Consider the following 26,087-nt stretch of genomic DNA (forward strand, 5'->3'; position numbering starts at 1 on the left):
GATAATCCATAGATCTCTGGTAGAAACGCAGTATCAGTCAATTAGCGACACAAAGCCTCAGAAATAGCTTTCCACATTCCAAGGACTAGTGCACGCTCTATCAGCAGAGTTCGTACAATGAAAGGTGCACGCAGGAGAGCATTATTTAGAACTTTATTCAGCGAAGGTCAGAACAAAGAAAACATGACTGCCTGCTTCGATGTTCAGGCACAGAGAGAGAAACGAAAGCAATAGACAAAACATAAACTTCCTGTGAACAGGAAATACGCAGGCTGTGACACAACAACCTGTTCCCTTTTTAAGGTGGAACGGAAATATCCTAACATGTACTAGGTGTTAGAAAAGATCTGCTACTTTTGATTTGGGAAAGCCAGTCAGAGTAGACCATGAGCTATGCTTGCCAGATTATAATTTGTGATTTTCCTGTTTCAGAAAAGTCTACTATAGTAACCATTGATAGTTTTATCATTTCTGTATTTTCTAGTTAAATGCTGTATCCATTCTTTGTATATAAATAAAAACCTTAAAAAAACACAAAACATATTAAAAAAAGTCCTATGAGTAGGAAAATTGGAGTATAAGAGGGACTTCAGTTCTTTTGCATTCTTTTTAACTTGCCTTTTGCAAATAGTAAGAAATCACATTCTTCCTGACTTTTCATCTGTTGCATAACACAGGAGGGAAAATTCATGTTTACTCACATTTTTTAAAAACCAAACAAATTTTAATGGAACTTACAAAAAGCTGCAACTTTTGTATGCCTGGAGCTCCTGCTAAGATGGCAACATTTAGTTACGCTTCCCATCAATGCTCTCCAGATGACATATTTAGGCTGAGAATTCCACACGTGTTGTGGGTCAGGCACACTGCCAAGTGCTTAGCACTTAGCCAGCAGGAGAGGAAAAAATAGGAATCCCAATAATCCACACATCAGCCTGTGTTATATTCCTTGGTCAGTGGAGAGGCAGAGCAAGTGAACTGCGGAGAGATTGTGGGTATTAAGTGGGTTGGATAATGAAAGGCTACACTGGCATTGATGTGAGAGTCTTTAAATAGAAAATGTCTATAACTGATGGTGCCAGGATGGTTGGCATGAATTTACAGTTGGCACAGCCTCACAGCAGAACTGCGAGTTCTTAGCGAGAACTCCTCAACTTGGTTTCTAACACTCATATTGTTAGAACGGAAGAGTTCCTCTGGTATGGTTTTCCATTAGGTTTTTACATATACTGTACAGTACCTTGTTGAAAAAGATTTTCAAAAAGTGCTAATGTAACAGAAATAAAGCATCTTATGTGCTAAGCTGTTCTGCAGATTCATAATTAGAGGACAGGAACTGAGAAGGTCCAGATGATATATTCAGTTAAGAAAGAAATTCAGTTCATGTTGTATTAATGGCTTTTTGTGTTCACTTGAGCTCCAAAATGCTGGGAGATTTGCAACTGTTAAGTGCCCATGCCCCTAATAGATGTATTATTTAGGCAGTATGTGTAAGATATGGTATCTTATGTTGAAGTTAGTTCAGTCTTCACCCTTACCTCAAGAGATTGATGGATGTCACTGGCAGAAGGGTAAATTGGTCTGTCTACTGGAATAGACACATGGAGTCTATGCAACTGAAACTACCATTCTGCATGACCAGTGCCCAAATGGCAATCAAACCACCCACACAAAATAATGGGAAATGGAAGGGACCTTGAAGGTCAAATAGTTCAACCCCCTGATAAAGCACTGAACTTCTGGTTTTATTGTTTTAACTATAATGATTTTAAATTGTTTTATTGACTGTTTTTTAAAAAATAATAATTAAGGATGCTTTGATGCCTGAATGGAATTGCTGTATATTTTCTCCTAAATGTGTCACCAGAACACTCAGTGGAGTAAGTTTTAATTTTAAAGCTTTGTACCTCCTTGCAAGGTTCCCCGTCCCCAAAAGTCCCTGCTGTTTTTAGAGAGCAGATATGCTAATTAATTATAGAGAATCAATTCTGGTGGACTGCTGTTCATTTCTCATACCTTGTCATATAATTTGTGTTGCCCCTTCCTCAGGCTTTTTCCTTCTCCCAATGAGGGCAACATTTTGATGGGAGTTCAGGTTTACAACAAAAGTTACGGAAAGAGAAATACTACTACTAATATAAAGTATGTGCAATTGTTCAGCGTTCTAACCCCAGTCCTTACACATGGCTTGCATTTTACTAAGTTTGCATATAGTTACAGTGCAATTCAGTAACCTAAAACTTAAATCCTTCCTGTGGCATAAACATAGTACTTCAAAGTAACTGACAGTACAGGATTTTACCCTGTGTGAAATGTACAAATGGAGTTAAGAGGAATGTTTCACTTGTGGCCCTGCACTAGGCAGGGGGTTGTGCTAGGTGACCTTGAAGGCCCTTCCCATTCTTGCCAATCTGTGTGGATAGTATTGTTTGCCAGTTGGGTGCTTTTAGTGTGGAATTGTAGTTTCTGTTGTGTAGACTCCATAAGTCTATTCAGACCAATTTAGGACTTAAGTCTAGCTCTCTTTGACACTGACAGGCGTCTACCCCCAAAGTAGTGGTGAAGCTTGAACTAACCACAACACAGGATGTTGTGTCACATCCATATTGCGTAAACAATTTGTAGAATTTCTGCCTGGATTACCATTGCGTGTTGCTGTGGTGAAGGAGCACGATGTTCTTCAGATGCACCAGACTGACATTTTCAGCAAAAACTGTGTATTTTATGGGTATGTCAGGCAGAAATCCTTAGTTGTTTACATTTTGAATGTTTCTGAAAGCTGCACCTGTAAAATTATGGGTTTCCTGTTAAATACAGGAAAAGGGCATTTTGTTTTATATTTTTCTCTTACTCTGTGCCTCCCAAACCACTTTTACTCATCTCCTGCCATTTCCCTTACCCTTATCATTTTATGCTTATCTCCTTCCCCTAAATTGCAATTTTCTATCATCCCTCCTATTACATTCACTTCAGTTCACTTAAAAAACCCCAACATTTTATATATCTGTATAATTCCCTTCAACACCTCCCCTGGTGACTTTCCCTCAGAGGGAGCGAGCCCCCCTCCCCAACCTCTCTGTCTCTTGGCCACCTTTGCAGAATTGCTGGTCATGGCACTGGGTCAGAACCAATAGGCTACTGCTTAGCCAGAAAATTCTATTTGTTTACCTCCTTCCCCTACTTAACCTTATCTCAAAACAGGTTCATACTGAGCGTGTGCAGGGGACACCCTCATGAACTGTCACCGATTATCAATCATAAAAAATCAATTTTCAGTAAAAAAACTCCAAACATGCTACACTATTAGACAAAAGTGCATACTAGATATTTCTTTTGACCTAACGCAACTTGTTTGTCAGAGCATGCAGCAAAAATGGAGAAGTCTATCCAGAAAAACCACTCTAACAAAGTCCTATGAAGGCACACCACCTGTCAGATTCCAAAGTCTCTCATCAAACATAATAGCTCATTCAAAACAAGCCATTTCTTACCCTTTCTGCCCCAAATTTGGCATGACCATGCCATCGTCAAGAGTACTGTCGCCTACTCTGCCAAAATTCAGATCAGTCTATGGAACTGATTACTAACTACAGTGGAACCTCGGGTTACATACTGTCCTCCTTAAGAACGCTTTGGGTAACAAGCTCCACTAACCCAGAAGTAGGTCTCCTAGTAGCGAACTTTGCCCTGGGATGCGAGCGAAAGTCGTGCAACAATGGCATGGCAGCAGCGGGAGGCCCCATTAGTGAAAGCGCGCCTCAGGTTAAGAACAGTTTCGGGTTAAGAATGGACCTCCTGAACGATTAAATCTGCAAAAAAATTGAGTCAGAAGTCTTCCAGACTTGCACATTTTGAGAACATATTGCAACTTTCTGTTCTGTTAACTTTTCCTAGCGTGTGCTCTGTAGTTTATGTTCTGTTTTATATTTGAGCCTGTTTGAATATCACTCCCCCTAACTTCTCCCCATTGACATACCCCCAACTGCTGTGGACTACAATTGCATTCCCTTTCTGCTCATTTTCAGCCCAATCTCTTAACTGAGGAAAAACATGAGTGCAAGGTCTGTTCCCAGATTTCTCCCTTGAATAATCCATATGAAGTGTGGATTGGGGTTGACAGGTCTTGTTGCTGAAGATATTTATATCAGCATTCTCACAAATTGATTTGAGAATCTTGTTAAGAAGCAATATATAAATTTAAGGCTTATTTTTTAAAAACCTACTATAGAAAACTTGAGATGCAAAGAATGCAGGAGAAATTGAATGTTACACTATATGCATAGGAGACCTGCATTTATACTTGTTTCCCTTCTATTTGGCAATTGTTGAAGCTTTGCTTTTATATTTAAGGATCATGCTACTGATTATAATTGGTCGTGAATTGCATTACCTAAATTGCTTGAAAAGAAATGTCTTCGTAGCATGATTTGCAAGTGGCGTCCCAAGAGATTTAGACATTGTCTTTTCTGAAAAGGTAGACTCCTCAGTCTTTCATCTTAATAATGAATTTAGCCACCAAAAATGAAAAACAGAGGAAAGGCAAGCATTGTCTCTGCATATCTCTGCAGGCATTGTCCTCATGTTTTGTAATCACAATAAGACTGGTGGGATCCGCCTGTGCATTACAGTATGACTCAATCTGCAGGTTTCATTTATTAGTCAGTTAAAGCAAAGGAGGTGTGCTTGTAGTGACATAACATATTTGCTGTATGTAGCAACACTGGTATGTGAAATGTTCAAGGAGAAGATTTTAGTGGCAGATAAATGGTAATTCAGTAGCCTAGCTTGGCGGGAATTCCCAGAACGTATGTGAAGCAGTAGTGGCCAGTGAGGAGAGCAGCTGCTGCACACCTTGTCTTCTGCCAGCAAAGTTTCTACAGTTACCAAGAGACAGAGAGGTGAGCCAGTGGGAAGGTTGGCACAGGCCTTCTGGCCACCTGGCCCCTGCCCTGTCAGTAAGTGGCAGCAGCTCTGCTGACAGGAGGCTGGGTGGGTGGTGTTGCCTCCCCCCCCTCCCAATGCTTTGCAGATACTGACTTTCCTCTTTAAAAGGTAAAGGGACCCCTGATCATTAGGTCCAGTCGCGGACGACTCTGGGGTTGCAACGCTCATCTCGCTTTATTGGCCAAGGGAGCTGGCGTACAGCTTCCGGGTCATGTGGCCAGCATGACTAAGCCACTTCTGGCAAACCAGAGCAGCGCACGGAAACGCTGTTTACCTTCCTGCCGGAGTGGTACCTATTTATCTACTTGCACTTTGACATGCTTTCGAACTGGTAGGTTGGCAGGAGCATGGACCGAGCAACAGGAGCTCACCCCGTCACGGGGATTCAAACGTGGGTGGCACTGTGGGTTAAACCACAGAGCCTAGGGCTTGCTGACTTTCCTCTTTACTTTGGCTTAATTTTGTTGCTCATACAACAACTGGAGGCTCCTGGATTCTGAGAGGTGACATGTTCTTTCCCCTGCACACCAACTGTTGCTACCCTTGTGACGAAACAGAACTTTTCTGGCAGATTACTTTTAAGAGATTTAGGCTGAAGCACAGGTCCACCGCTCTCTCCACAAAGTGGGCCTTCAAGAAAACTAGTTAATGACTAGTTTAACCATCTGCATTAGAATGGCATTCTTATGGCATTCTGTGGCATTGCCTTGAGTTATAGCAAAACTGTTGGTAAGAATGATGGGGTATGGAGTGCTGCCTGTTGTTTGGAACCCGATTCATAAATCGATTTAAGGCTATCACCCCCTTCTTGATTTGCTGGTACTGCTTGCGGGGAACAACGGTGGCAGTACTCAGTGAGCGTGTGGCTACCTAAGGAAGAGTGAATGAATTTTACCCTATTCTCTCAATGAAAACCTGGCTTTGGAAGACAGCAGCCTGCTTGGGAGTAGGGCTACTGCGCATGAACACACATCTGTGTAATTGCTGCATAGGCGACTAGGTGCCCTTTACACTACAGTTTGTTGGCATTTCTTTTGGATCAGTACCCTCTGTTTGCTTTTATGAATTGAGGAGAGACTAATTTTTGAGCTTGTGGGTCAGGGGAGAGTGAATGTAACATTGTTTAGCTGGTGTTTTGTTAGTATTGTTTTATTGAAGATTTAGGAATTGTGTTGTTTAACCTGCAATTATGTATTATTTTGTCGTCGTCGTTTGCAGTGGAGGCAAAACATTTCTAAACATTTTCTCCTCAGAATCTCAAAGCCATACACTCTTTCCTGTCCTACAGACTTATAAGCTGTGGATCACTCAACAGATCCTAATGCAGTAGTATAGCCATCGCAAAGAAGTTTGGTTTCTGTGCTTGGCTGAATATGTCTCCACTTCTTTCACCAAACCTGGAAGATAGTCTCCCAAAACTCAGACATAAAGGAGGTTGACTGTGCTTAGTCTGGTGTGATGAACTCTGCACATGAGCAGAGATTATTATTTCACATTTTCAGGACTGAACCAAGCATTGCAGATATGTTCTGCTGTGCTCTGGTGTACCCTGGCTCAAATGAAAAACAAAACAAAACATTTTTTGTCTGTTGGTTGGAATACTTAGTTCTTTTAATTTAGAGAAAATTTGTTCTGGATAATGAATAATTAAATTGATTTTTTGGGGGAGGAAAATTGTATGTAACTGGAAGCAAGTTTTACTCACATTTTAAAAGTTTTCAGTTTTTTTGCAATGGATGTGTAAACAATACATGAATTCAGAAACTTACGTCATGTGGTATGATTTAATTTCTAAATAAGAGGTATGGAGTCAGTTTTGTCAGAAAATCATACTTAGGCCCTCTCTAAATGGAAGCTTTTTCCCTGCCCACAGATAAGAACAATTGTGTTGTTTGTTCTTTAGAGAGGAGGAGACAGTGACACTTTGGACATGTGCTATACAAATCATATTGTGATGAAAACAACAAGGTTTTTGTTTTGTTTATATCCCGCCCATTTGGCTCAGTTTCTCTAGCCACTCTGGGCGGCTTACAACACATCAGACATTAAAAAACAAAATATCCTATACAAGCAACAAACAAACCAATAAATCAATAGAAACCAACAACAACAAACAGTTTACAGTTATACCCAAATTAAAATAACCACCAACCCCAACTAAACATTTATCCAACACCAACCTGACAAAAACAGAGGAACCAAAATTAGAACCATTTTAAACATTATAAAACATTTTAGCCAGTTGCCTCAATCCAAGAGTTGTTCCAGCAGTGTTTGAATGGCCTCCCAGGAGCCTCTTTTTATCTGTTCAAAGTGAGTGTGGCCCTGCCCCCTAGGCCAGGTAAAAAGGGAGCGGTCTTTCTTCCAACACTCAGGCAGCAGCTGGTTAAAAACTTCTCACCCTGCCAAGTCAAAATGTTACCAGCTACCACTTGTAAACCACTTTGGGATTCACTTGAATGGAAAATGGCACAGAAATACACTTAATCTGAAATACTAAATAAATGTGAGTGTTGGAAGATTCAGGCCAAAAGTATTTCTTTACACAGTGCACGGTTAAATCATGGGATTAGTTCCTGCAAGAGGTGCTGATGACCACCAACTTGGACGGCTTTAACATAGGATTAGACACATTCGTGAAGCATGAAGCTATGCATGGCTGCTAGCCATGATGGCCGTGTTCTTACCTCCAAATGTAGTATGCTTCTCAATACCAGTTGCTGGGAATTGCAGGTGGAGAGAGCCCTCTTGGTCTCGGGTTATGCCTGTGGCTGGTTGGCCATTGTGAGAACATAATACTGGACTAGAAGGGCTTTTGGCGCCTGATTCAGCAGGGTCTTCCTGTATTTTTTCTCTACTTGGCAATGAAAAGGGTTTCCCAGAATGATTTGGAACCCGCTAAGCAAAGGAATGAGAGGGCAAGAGATGAGGGATAAAGCAAACTGTTCTCAAGAGTTCCCTCTTTTTATGTTCTGGTTTAGTTGCCATTAACTGTTTACTCCTTTCTCTCCTCCTCTCACACCTGCTGCCGCTGCGTCTAGCTAGGCATAGACAGCCACTTACTGCTCAGTTGCGGAGAACTGGCAGTGTTCATTGGTGGCAGTTTGGGCAGGGCTGCATGTGCTGTAATGACTGTGATGAATGCTGTGGGAGCAGAGAAGAAAAGCTTGGCAGGCTGCTGTCAGAGCCTGTGGCGCACATGTGAAATTCTCCAGCAGCAGTCTGTATTGGAGCAGCTGTGAAATCATGGAGAGAAGCCAGACAGCTTGGAAACAGCCATTCACCACTTAACCCTCAGCCGTGGGAGCCCATTTACAGAGGGGATAAATAAGGCAACATGCTACTCCTACCCCCTGCAATGTCTCCCTCCTGTTTCTAAGCCTCTCTTTCCTGATCTATCGAAGCCCCTTCAAGCACCCTTGGAACACTTGAGGAACCTAAGGCAAAGTAATCCAGTTAATAAAATGGACTTAGTTTTCTTATAGAAATGGCTAGGATTTCTGTTACATGCCTTCAGAAGATGACTGTTCAAAAGAAAAATATGCGACAATCTAATTAAAACTACTTCTTTTTAACTTGATGCATTTTCAAGCTCAGAATTCTCATCATAGAAATTATTGTCCTAATTGTGGTAATAGAGCTAATTATTTCATTGATTGTGGCATCTACACAGTCTCTGTTTGAGTCACAGCTCTACCTGTAGCTTTCATTCTGCATGAGAGCTATAGCTGCAGAGCTAGAATTAGCCTACAGATGGAATTACTTATTTTTCACTAATTTTTAGCTGATAGTAGAAATGTGAGGTGCTATTGAACACATCTGTATTTGCTTGTAGCAATGACGTCTGTGATGGGTTGGCTGAGCTGGTGTAATGGCATGAAATGTTCATTTGATGAGTTAATAAAGCAGCTCAACATCTGGGTAAGAAGGAAAAGTTCAATTGAAACACAGAAGGTGGGGTCTGGAAAGAGAGAATAGGGTTTCTGAGGATCGGAGAGCCCAAAGAAAATGAGGCTTAAAAAGTGTGCAGAGTAGGCAGTAGATGGAAGAAGCTTGGGGGAAAGAGGTACACAGCTAAGTGGGGCTAGGTACACAATTAACAGCACTCCCAATAATTTTAAGGATAATTTTAAAAGTGAGACAAACACAACTACTTTGAGAGTGGGTAATTTAGAGTAGCAAGGGAAAGGGCATTTGATTATTTCCACTGCTGCATCACACTGTTGACTCATGTGGTCCACCAAGACCCCTAGATCCTTTTCACATGTACTGCTAGTAAGCCAGATGTCCCCCATCCTATATTTGTGCATCTGGTTCTTCCTGCCTAAGTGCAGAACCTTACATTTGTCCCTATTGAAATTCATTTTGTTCAGGTCATTTTGAATTCTGATTCCGTCTTCCTCACAAGGTTTTTCTAAATTGTTGTGCAGAGTAGACTGTAGGTATAATACTAGCAGCATATAAGTCAGGATTCGTGCATCTTGGAAACTTTTGGTCATGTTCCTTTTTTGAATAGCACAGCTGTGGGGGAAATGTACTTTTTGCACAGGGTATTTGTAATACAAGATGCTTGGCCAATCACAAGTGGGTAAGGGGGTGGCTCATCAGGGCCTGGCGCTCCTTTTTGCTACGTGCATTTTCTTGGAGCAATCCTGGTTTGTTTCTGGTGGGAGAGGGTGATTGCTGATGCTCCCATTTTGACCAGCAGGGTAATTTTGGATAAATTACCATATTTTTTGCCCTATAGGGCACACCTAGTTTTTTTTTTGGGGGGGGAATAAGGAACTCCCACCGGGCTCCCTAGGCTGTACGGATATCTGCCCAAAGCCTGCACTCACCCCATAGGATGCACACACATTTCCCCTTCATTTTTGGAGGAGAAAAAGTGCGTCCTATAGGGCGAAAAATACGGTACAAAAATTATAAATAAAACTTGTTCGGTTTGCAAACAAAGCATTTAAATGACTACTTTTTTACTGGTGGGACAGGGGCATGGGTGTAGCCAGGATTTTTGTTAGGGGGGGATAGGGTTTGGGAGGGCAGAACCTCTGTTTTGTATTGATTTTTACTTATTTGGGGGATGGCTGCTGCCCCCCTGCCCTCCCTTGGCTATGTTCATTGGGGAGGGGCACAGGAAGGAAACAAGGTCGGAAGGGGGCCATGGTTGGAAAAAGGTTGGGAAACACTCGGCTAATCTATTTTGTGTCCCAAGATGAGAAGTGAATGTAGAATTTCGGTTTTCAAGATTGGGCTAGAGCTGTAGAATGTACAGTTCTTTACTCATGCTTAAATTAGTGTTTGCTGGAGCTCTCTGTCCACTATTACTAAGCAGGTTTTGTGTTTTCTCTTTTGTGAAATATATACAAAATAGTATGTGTTTAATTGGCATATATGACAAATATGACCCAAGTGCATGCTTCATAATAACCGCTCTGTAAACTTCTGATGAAAGGCGGTCTACAAATTTAATAAATAAAATAAAAACTACTACTACTCTGAGTTTGTGACATGTATCTATTTCCTTTTTTATGGAAAGCTGCAAATATATATGTATCTGCCCCTGGAGTATACAAAATTGATTCTATTTTGTGCATAACAGAGGTGTAGGAAGAGGGAGTATTTTCCTTCAAAGAAGGAAAAGTTGAAAAACTAGGTCAAAGATTCAGTTTGAGAGGCATGAGGCTTCCATCCCTCCACTCTTCCCCCATTTCCTATCTATGAAACTCTTTCCTCACCCTCACCTGGTTCACTTGATTTTATATACCAGTGAGTGAGAAGCTGCTAATAATAATAATAATAATAATAATAATAATAATAATAATAATAATTTATTTATACCCCGCCCATCTTTTCCCAAATAACTCATTTGCGTAAAGGTAAAGGACCTCTGACGGTTAAGTCCAGTCACAGGTGATTCTGGGGTTGCAGCGCTCATCTCGCTTTACAGGCCGAGGGAGCCGGCGTTTGTCCGCAGACAGTTTTTGCGGGTCATGCGGCCAGCATGACTAAGCCGCTTCTGGTGCAACAGAACACCGAAACCAGAGCAGTGCACGGAAACCCTGTTTACCTTCCCACCGGAGCGGTACCTATTTATCTTCTTTCACTTTTTGGCATGCTTTCGAACTGCTGGAGCTGGAACCGAGCAATGGGAGCTCACCCCATCGCAGGGATTCGAACTGCCGACCTTCTGTTTGGCAAGCCCAAGAGGCTCAGTGGTTTAGACCACAGTGCTCCTCGCGTGCAACTCATTTGCCCAGTTTTATCTAAATCACACCTGAGAGAAAGCGAAGCCCCTTTACACAAGAAAGCAATTTCCTATAAAGACTGAACTATTTTTTACTGAGATTTTCCTGTGTAAGCAGCACTAAGTTTTTCTGCGCTCTTATGATGTACTGGAAAAAGCTGGCTGGGGTCAGAGGACTGGCATAGGAGAATAGCATACTATTTGGTCTGGTGTAATTAAACTCTTTTGAGTGGAATCACTTTTTAAAAAGGTTTTAAAAGGTTTCCTATTTGTTGAATTGACAAGTATTTTTCTGTGTTGAATGTGTGTATCAATTTTTGTGTGAGTTTAGCTCAGTTTTTTCAAGGAGATGACATGATTAATTGGGCTCTAAATAATCTAATACAGATCATTAATTGGGCTTTAAATAATCCAATACAGATCATGTTTATCATTCTCACTACTTAATGCAGCTAATAATTCTGTCGAATTTTCATTGACATGGGAAGGATGTTGAAATCTGCAGACTGGTACACATTTAACTGTAGAGATCCTGTGGGGTATGCCTTTCTGTTAGTCTAAAAGCATTAAGAAACAACAGATTCTATCAACTTTTTTGAGCATTTGAGTAATGCTAAATTATCGCTGGTGCTCATTCCATTCTGTCAGATATATGCAGATTTATGCATATCATGATTTTTCTGGGTTTTGTTTTAAAAACAGGGTTTTGCATGAAATGGCAGATGAAGACAAAATTTTGACAAGAAATGCCCATATTGTATAGCAGTATTTAAAGTAGCACCTGCTAAGCATTCTTCAGTGGCACTACTTGCCTCAAAGATAGAATGGAGTGAAGTTTAGAATCTCATATCAAAGCATGATTGTATCCATAGGTGTTGGAATTAATACTAATTTATATTATCTAATGTGCTGTACAGTTTTTGAAACAAGCAGCATTAAAAAAAATTACACAGATTTTTTCTGAGCAACCGATTCATTTTGACTGCAGCAATTGAAAGATAAACAAAATACTGTATTTTTTATGGTAGATGAGTGTCTTTATATTAGGGAGGGGATGGAGCTCTCAAAAATTCTTTGTTTCATTCTGGTTTGGCTTTTACAGAGTATTTTATTGAACATGCTTTGTTTGGTAATTTTTATGAGGCCTTTCATAATTACAAATAATAAATAAAGTTTACTTTTCAAGCACATGGCAAAAGTTTATCTGGTTGTGTAGTACACAGTTGCATTGTAACAGAGTTATTCATGTGGAGCACAAAGTTGGGCGAATGTAGTTCAATTTTCCAAAGCCAATAGGTAAACTTGTGATTTGCTTTGTGCTTTGCGTTACAGGAAGAGAATCGTATTCATAAATGTTTAGGGACCCTTCTTACTAAAATATCTTCATAAGTAGCACTTTGGCAGCTCTGTGTTTTCATGTTTTGTTGCTGCATCTCTGAGGAAGGTTATATCTGTAACATTGCCATTCTGTCTGGTTATACCCTGTTTGGTGGCTTTTGAACTCTGAGATGAGTGCTGGAATTATCCAGATCTGTGAAAAGAAAAATTTATAACCATACTTTAAGACATACAGAAGTTAAAATACTAAAACAAATCCCTTTTAGATTAAGCTAAGCAGAAGCCAGAGGGTTTTCTTCTGACTCTCAGAAATGGCTCCTAGGGTTCTCTGTGATGTTCTTTATAACATACCTAGGAGATGCTGCTGGACTCCAACCAATATCAGTCGCAGCCAGAATGGCAAATAGGGATTATGGCAGTTGCAGCCCAACAACACCTGGAAGGTACCAGGTTAACCTTTCCTAGAGGAGATTGAATAATGATGATGATGATGATGATGATGATGATGATGATGATGATGATAATTTATTATTTATACCCCGCCCATCTGGCTGGGTTTCCCCAGCCACTCTGGGCGGCTTCCAACAAAATATTAAAATACAGTGGTCTGTTAAACATTAAAAGCTTCCCTAAACAGGGCTGCCTTCAGATGTCTTCTAAAAGTCTGGTAGTTGTTCTTCTCTTCGACATCTGGTGGGAGGGCATTCCACAGGCCGGGTGCCACTACCGAGAAGGCCCTCTGCCTGGTTCCCTGTAACTTGGCTTCTCGCAGTGAGGGAACTGCCAGAAGGCCCTCAGCACTGCACCTCAGTGTCCAGGCAGAACGATGGGGGTGGAATATGGTCTGAAATGAGTTGGGCAGCAGCAGCAGCGATTCCCTTTGCAATCTAATAGGCACTCCAGGAAAGAGGCATCAACAGCCCTCAAACAAAATGCTCTTTATAATTAATTCATTATCAGCACTATTATTTATACTGTTCAATGCCAAAACAAACCTCCAAACAGATTACAAGTAGTAGACATACGTTTTTACATAAGGCAACTAAATTGATAAAGCCTACCTGTTTAATGTGAGGGCAGCGTAATGAACTTGGGGAAGTGTGTACATACATTCAAAATATGGCAGGAGTTATTCTAAAATTAAACATATGGGGAAAGAGGCAAAAGACCTGCTAAATTGTATAGGTTGAAAGTATGCCTGCATTGTATAGGGTGGAATATAATAGAGGGTTATTATGAGATGCTGTCCGGCCCCATTATGAGGAGCATCTGGTTTGGAACAAATTATCCCCCGGGGATGCAGGGGAAATGTATATTATTGCTCAATTGAGGAGGATAGAATTTGGCATTGAGAGTTCAGGGACACATAATAGTAATTCAGAGAGGTCATAGCACCATAGGGTAAAACGTGTGCCAAAGACATTTAGAGAGATACAACATGTACAAGTTATCTACATGCTAATGCTAGAAGCTTCTGAGTCAAGATGGATTTTTGGTCTTAGAGGACTGCACAGATACAGTGGGCACAATGGAAACCTGGTAGACGGAGTGGGGATGAAAGCCCTTTGAAGCAGCTCACTATTCTCCTTTCAGCCTCAAGCTAGTGGCACCAGGGTTGGGGAGACAACTCTCCCGTACTCCTCCACTGCCTCTGCCTCTTCACTTAAAGGACAAGTACAAGCTGCTTCAAGGAAGGCTTTTGCAAAGCATATTAACGGAGCCTCCAGCACTAAGCAGGACACAGACACCCCAATTGGCCAATGCAATGGAAGGGGGAGCCAGCTTGTTCTGGGCACGTGCCTGAGCTTACTGCACGGAGGTCTCTGGCACACCCAAACCCAGCACTCAGCAGGATCATACCATGTCCCCCTGGGCGCCAGCTGATGTGACAAGGATCCTGCTAGGTGCAAGTGTACAAGAGAGCTTTCTACAGGGAGTTCTCTCTCACGCACATGAACCCGGCCAGTTTGGAAGAGCATGTAACAGAAAGTAAGGCACTACCAATGGGAAGGTTTCTTCCTTTGAAAGGAAGTGGGGGGAGTTCCCATTAGTAGCACCTTGCTGCCTGCTGCCTGCCTTGAAGTCCTGACTTTGGGACTTCAAAGCACCAAATCCGCTGATTCATTTGTGACCCACTCCTGTCAAATTTGGCCCATGACAATTTTTTACATTTTGTGGCTAAAACTTGAATTTACATTTACTTTGGATAATAAGGATTTGTATGCAGTGTATTCACTTGGAATTATATTCTTCTTTGGAACTTTGCTAGAAATTTGGGTTACATTTTTAAACCTTTACTTAGTTTTCTAGAGGGGGTCATGGTACTGCTATTTCATTTTAAAATCTACTTTTCTAGTAAAGTGCCCTGGTAGAACCATGATGCACAAAGCAGAAGTAGGGGAGACCATAGCCTGAATCTATCCTGTGAGTATCCCTGACTCTATCCTGTGAGTATCTCAACTGGTAGGCCATGAGACTCTACATCTCAGGAACATGCATTTGAGCCTCACGTCAGGCAAAAGATTCCTTCCTTCCAAGGGTTTGGACTAGATGGCCCTCATGGTTCCTTCCAACTCAACAATTCTATGATTCCTCAGTGCTGAAGTAGTTTTCAGGTAGTATTTAATGTAGTTTCTTGTGCCAGAAAGTCATGTTTGCAAATAAATCCATAGATGTTATTAGCCCGTGAAAACATTTATCAATAACGGTTTTCCATGCTAAGTAAAGATCTATTTTCTGTGTTTTCTCCAGTAAGCATTGGCCTCATATTGTTGTTGCATATTGTTTCTCTCTGTCACATTTTGATGTTTAAAAAGAAAGCACATGTTGTGCTAGGCATTCTGTAGACCTAAGCAGATTAGACTGGTTTCAAATTATATAGCAAAAGCATGGCAAACTGGGTGACACCAGCAAAAGGAAATCAAGGTCCCGTGAAGTGATGAAAATGTTTTGGTCAGCGAGAGAGTGGAAGATTGATACTTTTCTGCTGATACTTTCACAGTTCATATCTGCATCCTTTACTGGAAGCTCCCATTTTAAATAAGTACTAAAAATAGCCAAGGCTCTGTAAGTTTGGGTAGGATAATCTAAAAAATGTGGTGTCAGCTCTGCAAGGATATAGTGTTTTGTGGGTTATTTCTCCTTTATTATACAATACTTTATTGTAAAGAACAAGGCTGTGAAAGATCAAACTAGTAATGACCAGTTATTCCATTTTGCAAAATATGAGGGATATTGCAAATGCTGATAGCAAATGAGATATTTGCCTACTGCTATTTCTTTGATGATGGAAATCTATATGCTTTGTATATACATGGCACTTCAGGTGATAAATGTTTAGCAAGGCTCCTAACACAGTGGCAAGTGAAACCTCATCCAGGGCTCAGGGAATCAGTAGCAGTAGTCTTCTCTTAATTGTAATTGGCCCTGTCATTTTTGAATATAAAGCAAATGAAGTGGCTTATTATTAGCTCTTGTTCCAGCTGAGAGCCAGAGTGGTGTAGTGGTTAAGAGTGGTAGACTCGTAATCTGGTGAATCAGGTTTGTCCCCGCTCCTCCACATGCAGCTGCTGGGTGACCTCGGGCCAGTCACACTTCTCTGAAGTCTCAGCCCCACTCACCTCAGAGTGTTTGTTGTTGGGGAGGAAGGGAAAGGAGAATGTTAGCCGCTTTGAGACTCCTTAGGGTAGTGATAAAGCTGGATATCAAATCCAGACTCCTCCGACTCCTCCTCCTCTTCTTCTTCTTACTTAGAAGAGTAACTGGTTTTTTTTTACTGTTTATTTAAGTCGATTGTGCAGTATTGCTCTGGAGAGAGGCTGCACTGAGGAATTTGGGAATGGTTTTGACTGCTTCCTTTGCTGCTGCAAGCTTCTTTGTAGCCCTCTCAACACAACTATAAGCTAATTTTTGAGATTTGGTACCCTGTTTTAGTTACTTAATATATTAACTTATGTATAAATCTGATAAATCCCCTAAAGGACATGTGCCAGGTCATGCGATCTTCATTTTCATCCAGGAAGACTAAAAAACTGACAAAGACAGTTCTAGGGTTAGTTTTCTACCCCAAGATACCTACCAGTGTATCTTGAAGTAGTAGAATGCATCAGACAGAGCTCATGTGTGTTGTGTCAGGAGAATAGCACTTTAATCTTCTCCACTGGATCAATTTCAGAGATACTTTTCTACCCAAGCATAAGTCAAATGTGTCTCGGGTCTAGTAAAATGTCCCAAAATAAAGCCATGTACTATAGAATATCAGAAGAAGGACCTTCTAGTTGGGTTTTGGTTGAAAAAACACATGGGATCATTTTTTTTAACCACATTATGTTATCATTGAGGAAGAAAATGTAAATCCTGCAATGAAAAGTGCATCTGAGGTGGATTTTAACCCATTCTTTTTTTTTACATAAAAAGGCAAAGTTTTATGCCATTCACCAGATCAATTTCTATTCTCTGAATACACATTGCCAGAATGATATCTCACACTGCTTTACCTACTGGAGTCTGTAGATGCCTGTGGTTGCAAATAAAAACCACACCATCACTTTGGCTTGAAAATGTGTTGGATCTGTAGACTGAAAGATTTGTAGCTGTTATTGCAGCAGCTACTTATTAGTCAGTACAACAACAGGCTCCTATCAACTTCAGTACATCTTTTATGTGCATAACTTGCTAAAAATGCCTTTCATATTTGTTGCTTTCTTGTTGGCCATGCAGGTTTATATGTCAATATGTTATAATGATCATGGAAGTTTGCAGGAAATAGTGTTAAGACACAGTGCCAGTTGGAGGCTGGCAGAGACAAGGCTGCTAATGGCACACTCAATGTACCATTTGTTTTAGATTTGCTCTGATTGACAATCGCTGTGTTGTAGTTGTCAGGCTTGTAGCTTTAGGGAAGAAGGATTTATTCTGAATAATTACAGTTGAATGAGACATTACTAACTCTGCTTTATATGTTTAACAATTTGCTAGTGTCCATTTAATGAAACAATACAAGCAGTCTGAAAGCTGTCTGTTGGCATAGCACTTCAAAGTGTAGACTGAATGAGTGTGATTTCTTGGCCTTCGGTAATCAGTGTGGCACATCTTCATCCCCAAACTTCTGAAGTGGCAGTTTTTCAGAAAGCATGATGGCTAGAAATTTCCTAAAGAAGGAATACAGTGTGGCAGGTTCAAGTTCCAGAGCTGCTTCTGTTTGGGCACATAATGGGCAGGGTTTCATTCATTTATATTCTATTAAGATCTGTTAAGATTTTCACTAAAATCAATGATGACAAGGATCCTCAATTTTATATATGTACAGTGAATAGTCAGAAAGTTCTTAAGTACCATGAACCATACCTTTAACGTGTGAATGTACCACTTAGAAATACTGCTTCTTTTGATATGTTTGTTTTATTGATGTTTGGTTACAGTCACACACACCCGTTTTATAAATAAAGTCACTGACTTTTTTTCTCCCCATCTCACCTCTTAGGAAACCTAGGATAAATTCTCAGCTTGTTGCACAACAAGTTGCTCAGCAATATGCTACACCACCGCCTCCTAAAAAGGAGAAGAAAGAGAAGGTGGAAAAGCAGGAAGAGAAAAAACCAGACAAAGAAAAAGAAATTAGTCAAAGTGTTATAAAGAAGAGTACCAGCAAGAAGACCAAGTATGTTTCTGGACCTTCCTTTCCCCCCTCTGTATCCTCATGCAAATGATCTCATCAGATATGTTATGCTTAATTCCTAGAAATGTACACTTTTGTTCTCTCAGCCTTGAAATATCACTCAGATCCAGAATACCTTTAATTTCCAGGGACATTTCCACTGACGCTCAGATGATTTTATTCAGTCATCCTTCCCTTGCCTGTGTCACCACAGTCTCTTGATTCACTTGACATGTTTTGTCCTTTTCCAGGGTGGGTGGAGAGGAAAGTATATTATTACCTTCTGTAACTGTAGCCTGTAGCTTTATTGACTAGTGGGAGGGTTGCATGCGTTCATTGCATCGTGGCTGGGTGTGTGAAGGCACACTCTGGCACAAGTTGTCAAAGTTTCAGAGTTGATATTTTTACAGTAGAAAGCCCTTTAGCATTTCTTCTTGCCTCCTTCTTTCAGGCCAAAGTCCGATATTGTGAAAGATCCCCCAAGCGAAGCAAACAGCATACAGTCTGGGAATATGACAACAAAGACCAGTGACTCAAATCATACCTCAAGGTAACTGTTTTAAAGTAAAGAACTGCGTGATTATAGGCTTGCTGAATTAGCGTTTCTATTTGGAGTGGGAAAATATTTAGGTTCCATGCTACTGAACGGGGAGTGGGGTGGTAATTTTTCCTTGCAACCCATGCATTAGCTTACTTCCTTGAATGGAGTGTGACAAGGGGTTGTGCCTCAAATTATTATTATTATTACTTTGCACTGCCATTTCCTGGTAGTTGTGGTGTTATAATTAGGGATAATTTCAGCTCACCAATTCAGATACTGTATACTAGATTGTGGACACTGAATGTTGGGTCTTTCTATAACCTGTGTGTGCCGGGACCTGCAGGCTGTGGGGCAGGCTAAAACCTATATAGTGGTAATTGCAGTTTCCCTTTTCACAAGATCACCCCCACAGTAGAGGCTGTAGCCTCCTTTGCGAGGTCTGAGTCCATTGCCCATCAATAGGCCTCTCATCAAAATGGGAAAGAAAGGATAGTTCCTTTGAGGCTTGGGTGTCAATACACTAGAACAAAATGTACATGTGGTAAAACAAATAGGAAGCTTAACACCATTCCTTCTTAAAAGAGCTGCCACAGGTGACTCTGGTTGTCAATCCTTTTTTCAGTCCTTCCTTTGCCTTCCAACCCCCCCCCCCCAACCCACTACTTACTTATTCATTAGCATAATACCTGCTTTTCCCAGGAAAAAAATAAGAAAATTACCACAAGGTCTAGTTTTCTTTTAATTGCTCTTGCATGCAGTTGCGAGTGGGGGTGGGGTGGGGGAATCATTGCCAGAGAGAACAAGGAAGCAAATCCAGATTCTATAGCAACTTCTTTTTCTGGCCGTACTTATGAGTTACCTTGTTAAGATAACTTGTGAAATGACCATTAATGCCATCTAAATGCTGTTTCTTTCATTATAAATCATGCAGACAGAATGTCTTCCAGATAGTTGTAGCACCTTAGCCGATGTGATTTGAACCATTTAAAGCTTTATTTCAGTTGGTAAACCGAGTTTTCCTTTCTCTAATTTGTTATTTGGGTGGAGGGGCAACTACCGGCAAGTTTGGCTTTAATGGAAAGCTACTGTGCTGGCAATTGTAGAGTAATAGGATGAAAATGTTTTTAGTGCTATGCAGCACTGGATATTCCTTCTGTTTTTAATCCTTTTAAAAGTGAGTAACTCCCTCAAGTACTTCAAGCTCTACTCATCTAGAAACGGTATTTGCATTTTTTTCACAATATTTTGATTCCTTGTTTTGGGTTGTGGCTACTACTTTATGGCATATTTTTAACTTTGACTTTTAAATACCCTATGTGCTTAAAGTAGGTAGCAAGCAAAATTACTGAGAGATGTTAAACCTAGATTTGAGCCATTCAAACCCTGACTTGAAATTCCTTTTCCTCTGCATGAGTAAAAGTAGGGCGCCACGAGGGTGTTCCTCAGCGTGGTGCATCATCAAGCGTAAGCACATTGAAATTAGGAAAGATGGGCTGTGGAAAGATGAGATGTGGCTCTCTGCTTTATTAAAGCATCCCAGCCTGTCTAAAATTACATGGCAGGGTCTGGAACATCCTACCTGTGAGCCCAATTTGGCTCGCCAGGCTCCTCATTTTGCCTGCTAGGCTGTTCGGGGCAAGCCACACCCACCTACAGTTGGCAGATAAGAGTGGGTCTTGGCTAAAAGGGGCTTAGCAGACACTCCTAATTGGCAGCGTCTGCAGAGCCCCTTTTGCAGCACTTCCCAAGCATCCAGCAACTAGCTGATTTCTGGGTGGTTTGCAGATGTTGTGCAAGGGGCTTTGCAAGCCCTATGCTTGATGCTTTGGTTTGCCTGGTAACCAGCTGAGTCCCACCAGTGGAAGCCCTGTGCAAGGACTTCTGCTTGAGCAGCAGGGCTTTCCCCCGGCACCCCATTGGCTTGGGGTGGGCAGGTGAGAAGAACCTCCAGAACAGGCCAGTGGAGAGGAGACAGAACTATTTCCCTATGCATTTGTTTTATTGCTTTAGACTGTGGGTCTAGGAAATGGTTTCCTATAGAGTTGAGAATTTCAGGAAGGGGGAAGCGACCACTTAGTTACCTTGGCACAAAAAAAGCAATCTTTTTATTCCCTTGGCACTAGGAGATAGGCTTACTTGAAGAAGACATATTTCCCCCTTCATCTCAGTGACTTATTTGTATTATTAATTTTATTGTATAATAAGATACTCATTTTTGAATCACTTCCTATGAAGCATCTCAAAGCAATTTAGCAGTAGAATAAAAAGAATTTTAGAGCAATTGCATATATACAAACAATTTCAAATCCAGTACAGATATGAACTGGGAATACTAAGAATTGATAAGGGTGAAAGGAGGTTCAGGGTCAATATTCATATTGTTGCTGACATGGTCAGATAAGGTACTCAAAACTGTGGGCTGTACCTAATATTAATCTTACTTGGAGTAGATCCATTGAAATTCCTGACCATGGCTTAGATCAATTAATTTCAAAGTGTCTACTCTGAGTAGAACTTAGTTGTATGCAAAACCTCATTTGAAGAATAAAGTTTGGTGCTGCTGACTGTGTTCATATATGTATTAAGGATTGATTAAGGATTATTGTCCACAACCCATACTTCCCAGCAGGAGATTGACCTCATATCTTTAGCTGAAGTGGTCATATATTTAAATTAAGGTCTGGGTGTTGCAGAATCGCCAAACTAGGAGAAGAGTCTGCATTGGACTAAATTTGGCATCCCTATAAAAATAACTCCTTTTAAAACTGCTACTGGTTCTAGTTGTATTAACCCTTCTTACCTTGAGTCAGCTATTTGAACTCCTCCCAAATCTCCCCATAGAGTACATTTTTTAGCTGCTGCAAAGCAGCCACTCACGGTTTCTTAAGATCTTAATTACAGTAGTTACAAACGTAGGACTGCCTTCAAATGAATCCACTTCTTTGTACTGTGTTGTTGTTACAGGATGAATGCACTGCAGCCACATGTAATATAAGTGGATGCCTTATGAGTTGGCATGTTGATTGCGTGATAGCGTGAACTCTCTAAGAGGTTCATGAGCTATAAACTGCAACTTTCTATTTCTAGACAGGACAGACAGAACTAACGATTTGCATAATGACTGTGAATTTTTCAAACCTTGTTTTCTCCAGGCATATTCAGAAGGGACTATTGAGCAATTTTCTACATGGCTTATTTGGGTTGCTTCTCTGTATAAATTCCCAGCAGGTGGAAAGGAATGCCAAGTTGTGCTGGTGCCTGTGGTGTTTGTAGCGGCAGAGATCCCCTTTGCAAATGACATCACCACTCGCAGGTGCTTTCTTGTGGTTTTGTATTGCAAAATCACGGCTTTGGGGCACTTGACAAGATAACGAATTCCAAGCACAGAATCCTTGTATTCCGGAAGGGACCCTGAGGCTTTCTTGATACCTAGATCGCTCTTGTCATATTTCCGTTCTTTCTGGCTAAGCTCCCAAAATTGATTCCCCAGCTACGTGTGCTCACTGGGGATTGAGCGTGCTTTGGCGAAGCCTTTCTGGACTCATCATTTAGAGAGAGCAAAAGGTCAGGTGTTGAGTGAGGGGAGGGGCAGCAGTTGATTCGTTTAATGCATAGCCATTCATCAGTGGGCTGATACCTCTGCTGTCTTTTGACCTGTTCCTTGTAAGTTAGCCGAGAGAAAAAACACACATTTTAACAGAAGGCTCATCTGTTGTCTGTAATTGGTATTCTTTTTTATGATTCTTCTTTATTCTTGTTAAGGCCCAGACTGAAAAATGTGGACAGAAGTACCGCCCAGCAGCTGGCAGTCACAGTGGGGAACGTCACAGTAATTATCACAGACTTTAAAGAAAAGACTCGCTCCTCCTCCACATCTTCATCGACAGTGACCTCCAGTGCAGGATCAGAACAGCAGCATCAGAGCAGCTCGGGCTCAGAGAGCACAGACAAGGGCTCGTCCCGCTCCTCCACGCCAAAGGGCGACATGTCCGTAGTCAACGATGAATCCTTCTGAGAATTGCACATGGAATTGTGGGGAACTCAATGAAATCAGGGTATGAAATTCAAAATATTCCATCTGTCCACTAGGCTGTAGTCCTGGGAAAGCTGCCGGTGCCACTTTTTCTCTTCCTCTTCCTGTGCTTCAACGTACTTTATGGACATCGTCCCCTTGAACTGATGACACCAGGATCGTTTGAGAAGGCTACGGGCATCCGGCCACCGACGAATTTCGCACCCTGACAATTACTTTTTGACACTTACGTATTCCATTGTTTTATATGATTTTCCTAACAATCATTTATAATTGGATGTGCTCCTGACTCTACTTTTTTATAAATCTGCTGTGCACAGTCGTCCCGCCCCCATGAATATTGGAAGCTTTTTGTTTTGTTTTGTTTTGGGTGAGGGGATATGATGCGGGTGGGAAGGGAGGGCTGCCGGAGGATTTTTATTTATTGTATTCACAAACTACATCCTCTCATTCTTCTCCCCCCACCCCCACCCCAGCATATCCTGTTGAGTTCAGTTCTCCCTCTTCTTCCAGTTATACTGTGTACTATCAGTTTTGATATAAATTATATATAAATATAAATATATATATAAAAATAAATAAATAAAATATATATATAGGGTTATTTGAAACCAATACATGGAAACGCTGGTGCTTGAAACACTGTGAAGTGAAACAATTTAAGATCTGGGACGGTGAGTGCCCTTTGGAAAGTGCTTAAACAAAACCGGAACCAGTTTTAGATTAACAAGAGTGTTCCTGGAGGTTCAAATGGAGATAGGACCTGGCTTTCTTCTTGTGCTTTGGCTGAAGAGTACTGGACAAAGATAGATGTCTATTTTCTTATTTTCTGTTCCTTTTTTTAAATCCAAAAGGTGCTCCAGGTAACTTGCATTCCCAGTAGGATATCTACAAAACAATAAAATTCCAGCCTTTTCCTACAGTAGTGTACAAATTTTTAAAACTGCAGTCTACACTGTTTTCAGAATACCTAGTATTAATGTACATGATGGCTGCACATAAACGTTGCCTAGTTCTCGCATAACTGATCTCACTTTAACTGTTTCACAACTTTTTATCTAGCCATTGTCCAGCTCTGTATCGGTTATGGGGGGGGGGGGGTAACATTGAATATCTACGGGGCAGGGGATATCTGCTAGCATTTGTGATTTAAGGCAGCCAACAGCCTAATATTGAGGGTGCCACCCTTGCCCCTGCTATCATAACTAGGCCACTATGTCACACAGCTTATTCTCAGTGCAAATATTTTATTTCTGACTCTGCTCTTTCATTTCTAATTAATTCATTGTGTATCCTGAGAGATCTCTTTTTTAAAAACAACAACAGTCCGTCATCGAATGATGATGTCTTTGGGTTTATTGGTGTTTAGACGTGTCTAGATAAAAATAAACTGCTATGGAAGCTGAAGTTGAGAAGAACTTGCATACCGGCAAGCTAGGAGCAGAATGGCCAAATAGCTTCTTATTCTTTCTAGAAAGGTTTTTCTGAGTGTAAGCTGCTTTCCAGTTTCAAGTTGTGTTGCAGTTTTTTCCTAGCTCACATGTTACCCTACTTAAAACACTAGAATGAAGTGATGGAACACTGTTTTAGAAAATTCATTATGTGTGTGCTTTTTTAGGCGACCCAGAGTGCTTCGCTGTAATTTCAGTAGCCCCTTTCCCAATTATCAAAATGGATACCCGGTGGGCCACTTGGCAGAACTCGGTGCTAGAAAAATTACTGTACGAATTTCTTGCTTGAAATATATAAATTATTTCTGTTGTATAGAGTTGCATTTTTATCAGATTAATTTTAAGTAGCAACAAACACAAGCTCCTCTCATATCAATCTTAAATTTTAACCTATACTTAACTGAATAAAAGCCGCTCTGCTCAAAGAGGTAAGATTAGCAGAGCAGTGCCTTGGCAGCTGCAGTTCAATTCTGAACATGGTGGGTTTCTCACTGTTCATATATCAAATTATTCTTTTTTGAACTCTTATTCTTAAAAGTATTTATTAAAAAGAAAAAAAGAAACAAGAACCAAAGGAAAACCAGATGATTCTCGTAAGCTCTGAAATACAATAGGTGTAGTTTTTAATAGTCCACATCAATCCACATTTTTTAGCATTGGTATGATATTGTAAAGACATTCCTTTTCCAAGTTTTCCTATTCCTTTAAAGGATCTCAGGGAGGTAAATTGGTCAGCCATAATTTATTTTTGGAGAGAGAGAAAAAATAATTTTTAAAGAGATGTTTTGAACTTAAGTCCCAGATGTGTGTATTTTGCACAGCTTTTTTTAAATGAATGAACCAGAAAGAATTAGGCCTATATGCATTTGGCCCCTTCCCAGCAAAAACCTGATCTACGGGCATGGGCAATAGGAGTGCATCTTCAGTGGCTTCCTAGAATAAGGCCTTTGGAGTAGGAAAAAAACTGTGTGTGTTGAATAAAATTGCTCAATATGGTGAGCACCACCCACCAAGCGCTGCTGCTCCAGTCATTTCAGTGCGGCTTTTTGTGGGCCGTCATTCAAATAGTGCATAGCAGCAGGGATTGGTGGGTTCTGCCTGGTGGAATATGCCCTTTAGGTTAGGTAACAAAAGCTTTAACAGTAACAAACTGCTCACTGGCTTACCAATTCAATGAAATCCTCTTTGGGTTTTCTTTAGTTTTCTCCCTTTTTAAATATATATATATATATATGTGCCTCTGGCATATTAGCCTGTTAGAATAAAGTATGCAAATCTGTCTTTGGCACAAGTGGTGTGACTGAACTGCATTTGGCTGAAATTGTCAGCTAAGCATTCAAACTTCTTTTGGGCCGCATTTTTAGCTGTTGCGTTGCGAACTCTGCAATCGATAACAACAACCCCTCCCTTTTCTTTTAAAGAAAAGCATGTTTAAAAATGGAATTTCCTTCACTTTTCTGCATTTCAGTTAACCATACAGTAGTTTTGAGAGCATGTTTTTAAAATACTAGTGTAGAAGAAGGGCCAGAAATGCTTCGTAGCAAGTGGCACAGAAAGCAGGCGAGGACAAAGCACAGTGTTAACATTTGCAAGTTTCAATTTTTACACTTTATATATACACACACACAGACAAACACACACACACACACGTACGTGCACACCATACGCACAACAGCTTGCTTGACTTGCTCAGTTTGAAATAGTCATGCAAAGGGAACAATTAGAATAAGAAGAAAACCAATTGGATAGGCAGTTTTGATTGAAAATCTTTTGCTTGTTAAAAATCAGTTAGATTTAAAAATTGGGCAGTAGTTGTACTCATTGAGACACTTCCATCTGCCTTATCAGTACCATTTTCAGTCTACTTTTTTAAAAACGAC

At 40.7% G+C, this 26,087-nt stretch overlaps 1 protein-coding gene across 1 annotated transcript in view; it reads left to right on the forward strand.

The window, feature by feature from the left end:
- The window catches only part of RYBP (RING1 and YY1 binding protein), a 49,065-nt gene extending 23,641 nt beyond the window's left edge, over window positions 1-25,424 (forward strand). Inside the window, exons 3-5 of the mRNA XM_083725312.1 lie at window positions 18,009-18,185; window positions 18,634-18,732; window positions 22,486-25,424. Of these exons, the coding sequence (XP_083581438.1) occupies window positions 18,009-18,185; window positions 18,634-18,732; window positions 22,486-22,738 (529 nt within the window). The 3' untranslated portion in view covers window positions 22,739-25,424. The remainder of the gene's footprint in view (window positions 1-18,008; window positions 18,186-18,633; window positions 18,733-22,485) is intronic.
- The last annotated feature ends 663 nt before the right edge of the window (window positions 25,425-26,087 follow it).

Source organism: Podarcis gaigeae (assembly GCF_964106915.1).
Source record: "Podarcis gaigeae genome assembly, chromosome: 2".
Classification (NCBI taxonomy): Eukaryota; Metazoa; Chordata; class Lepidosauria; order Squamata; family Lacertidae; genus Podarcis; species Podarcis gaigeae.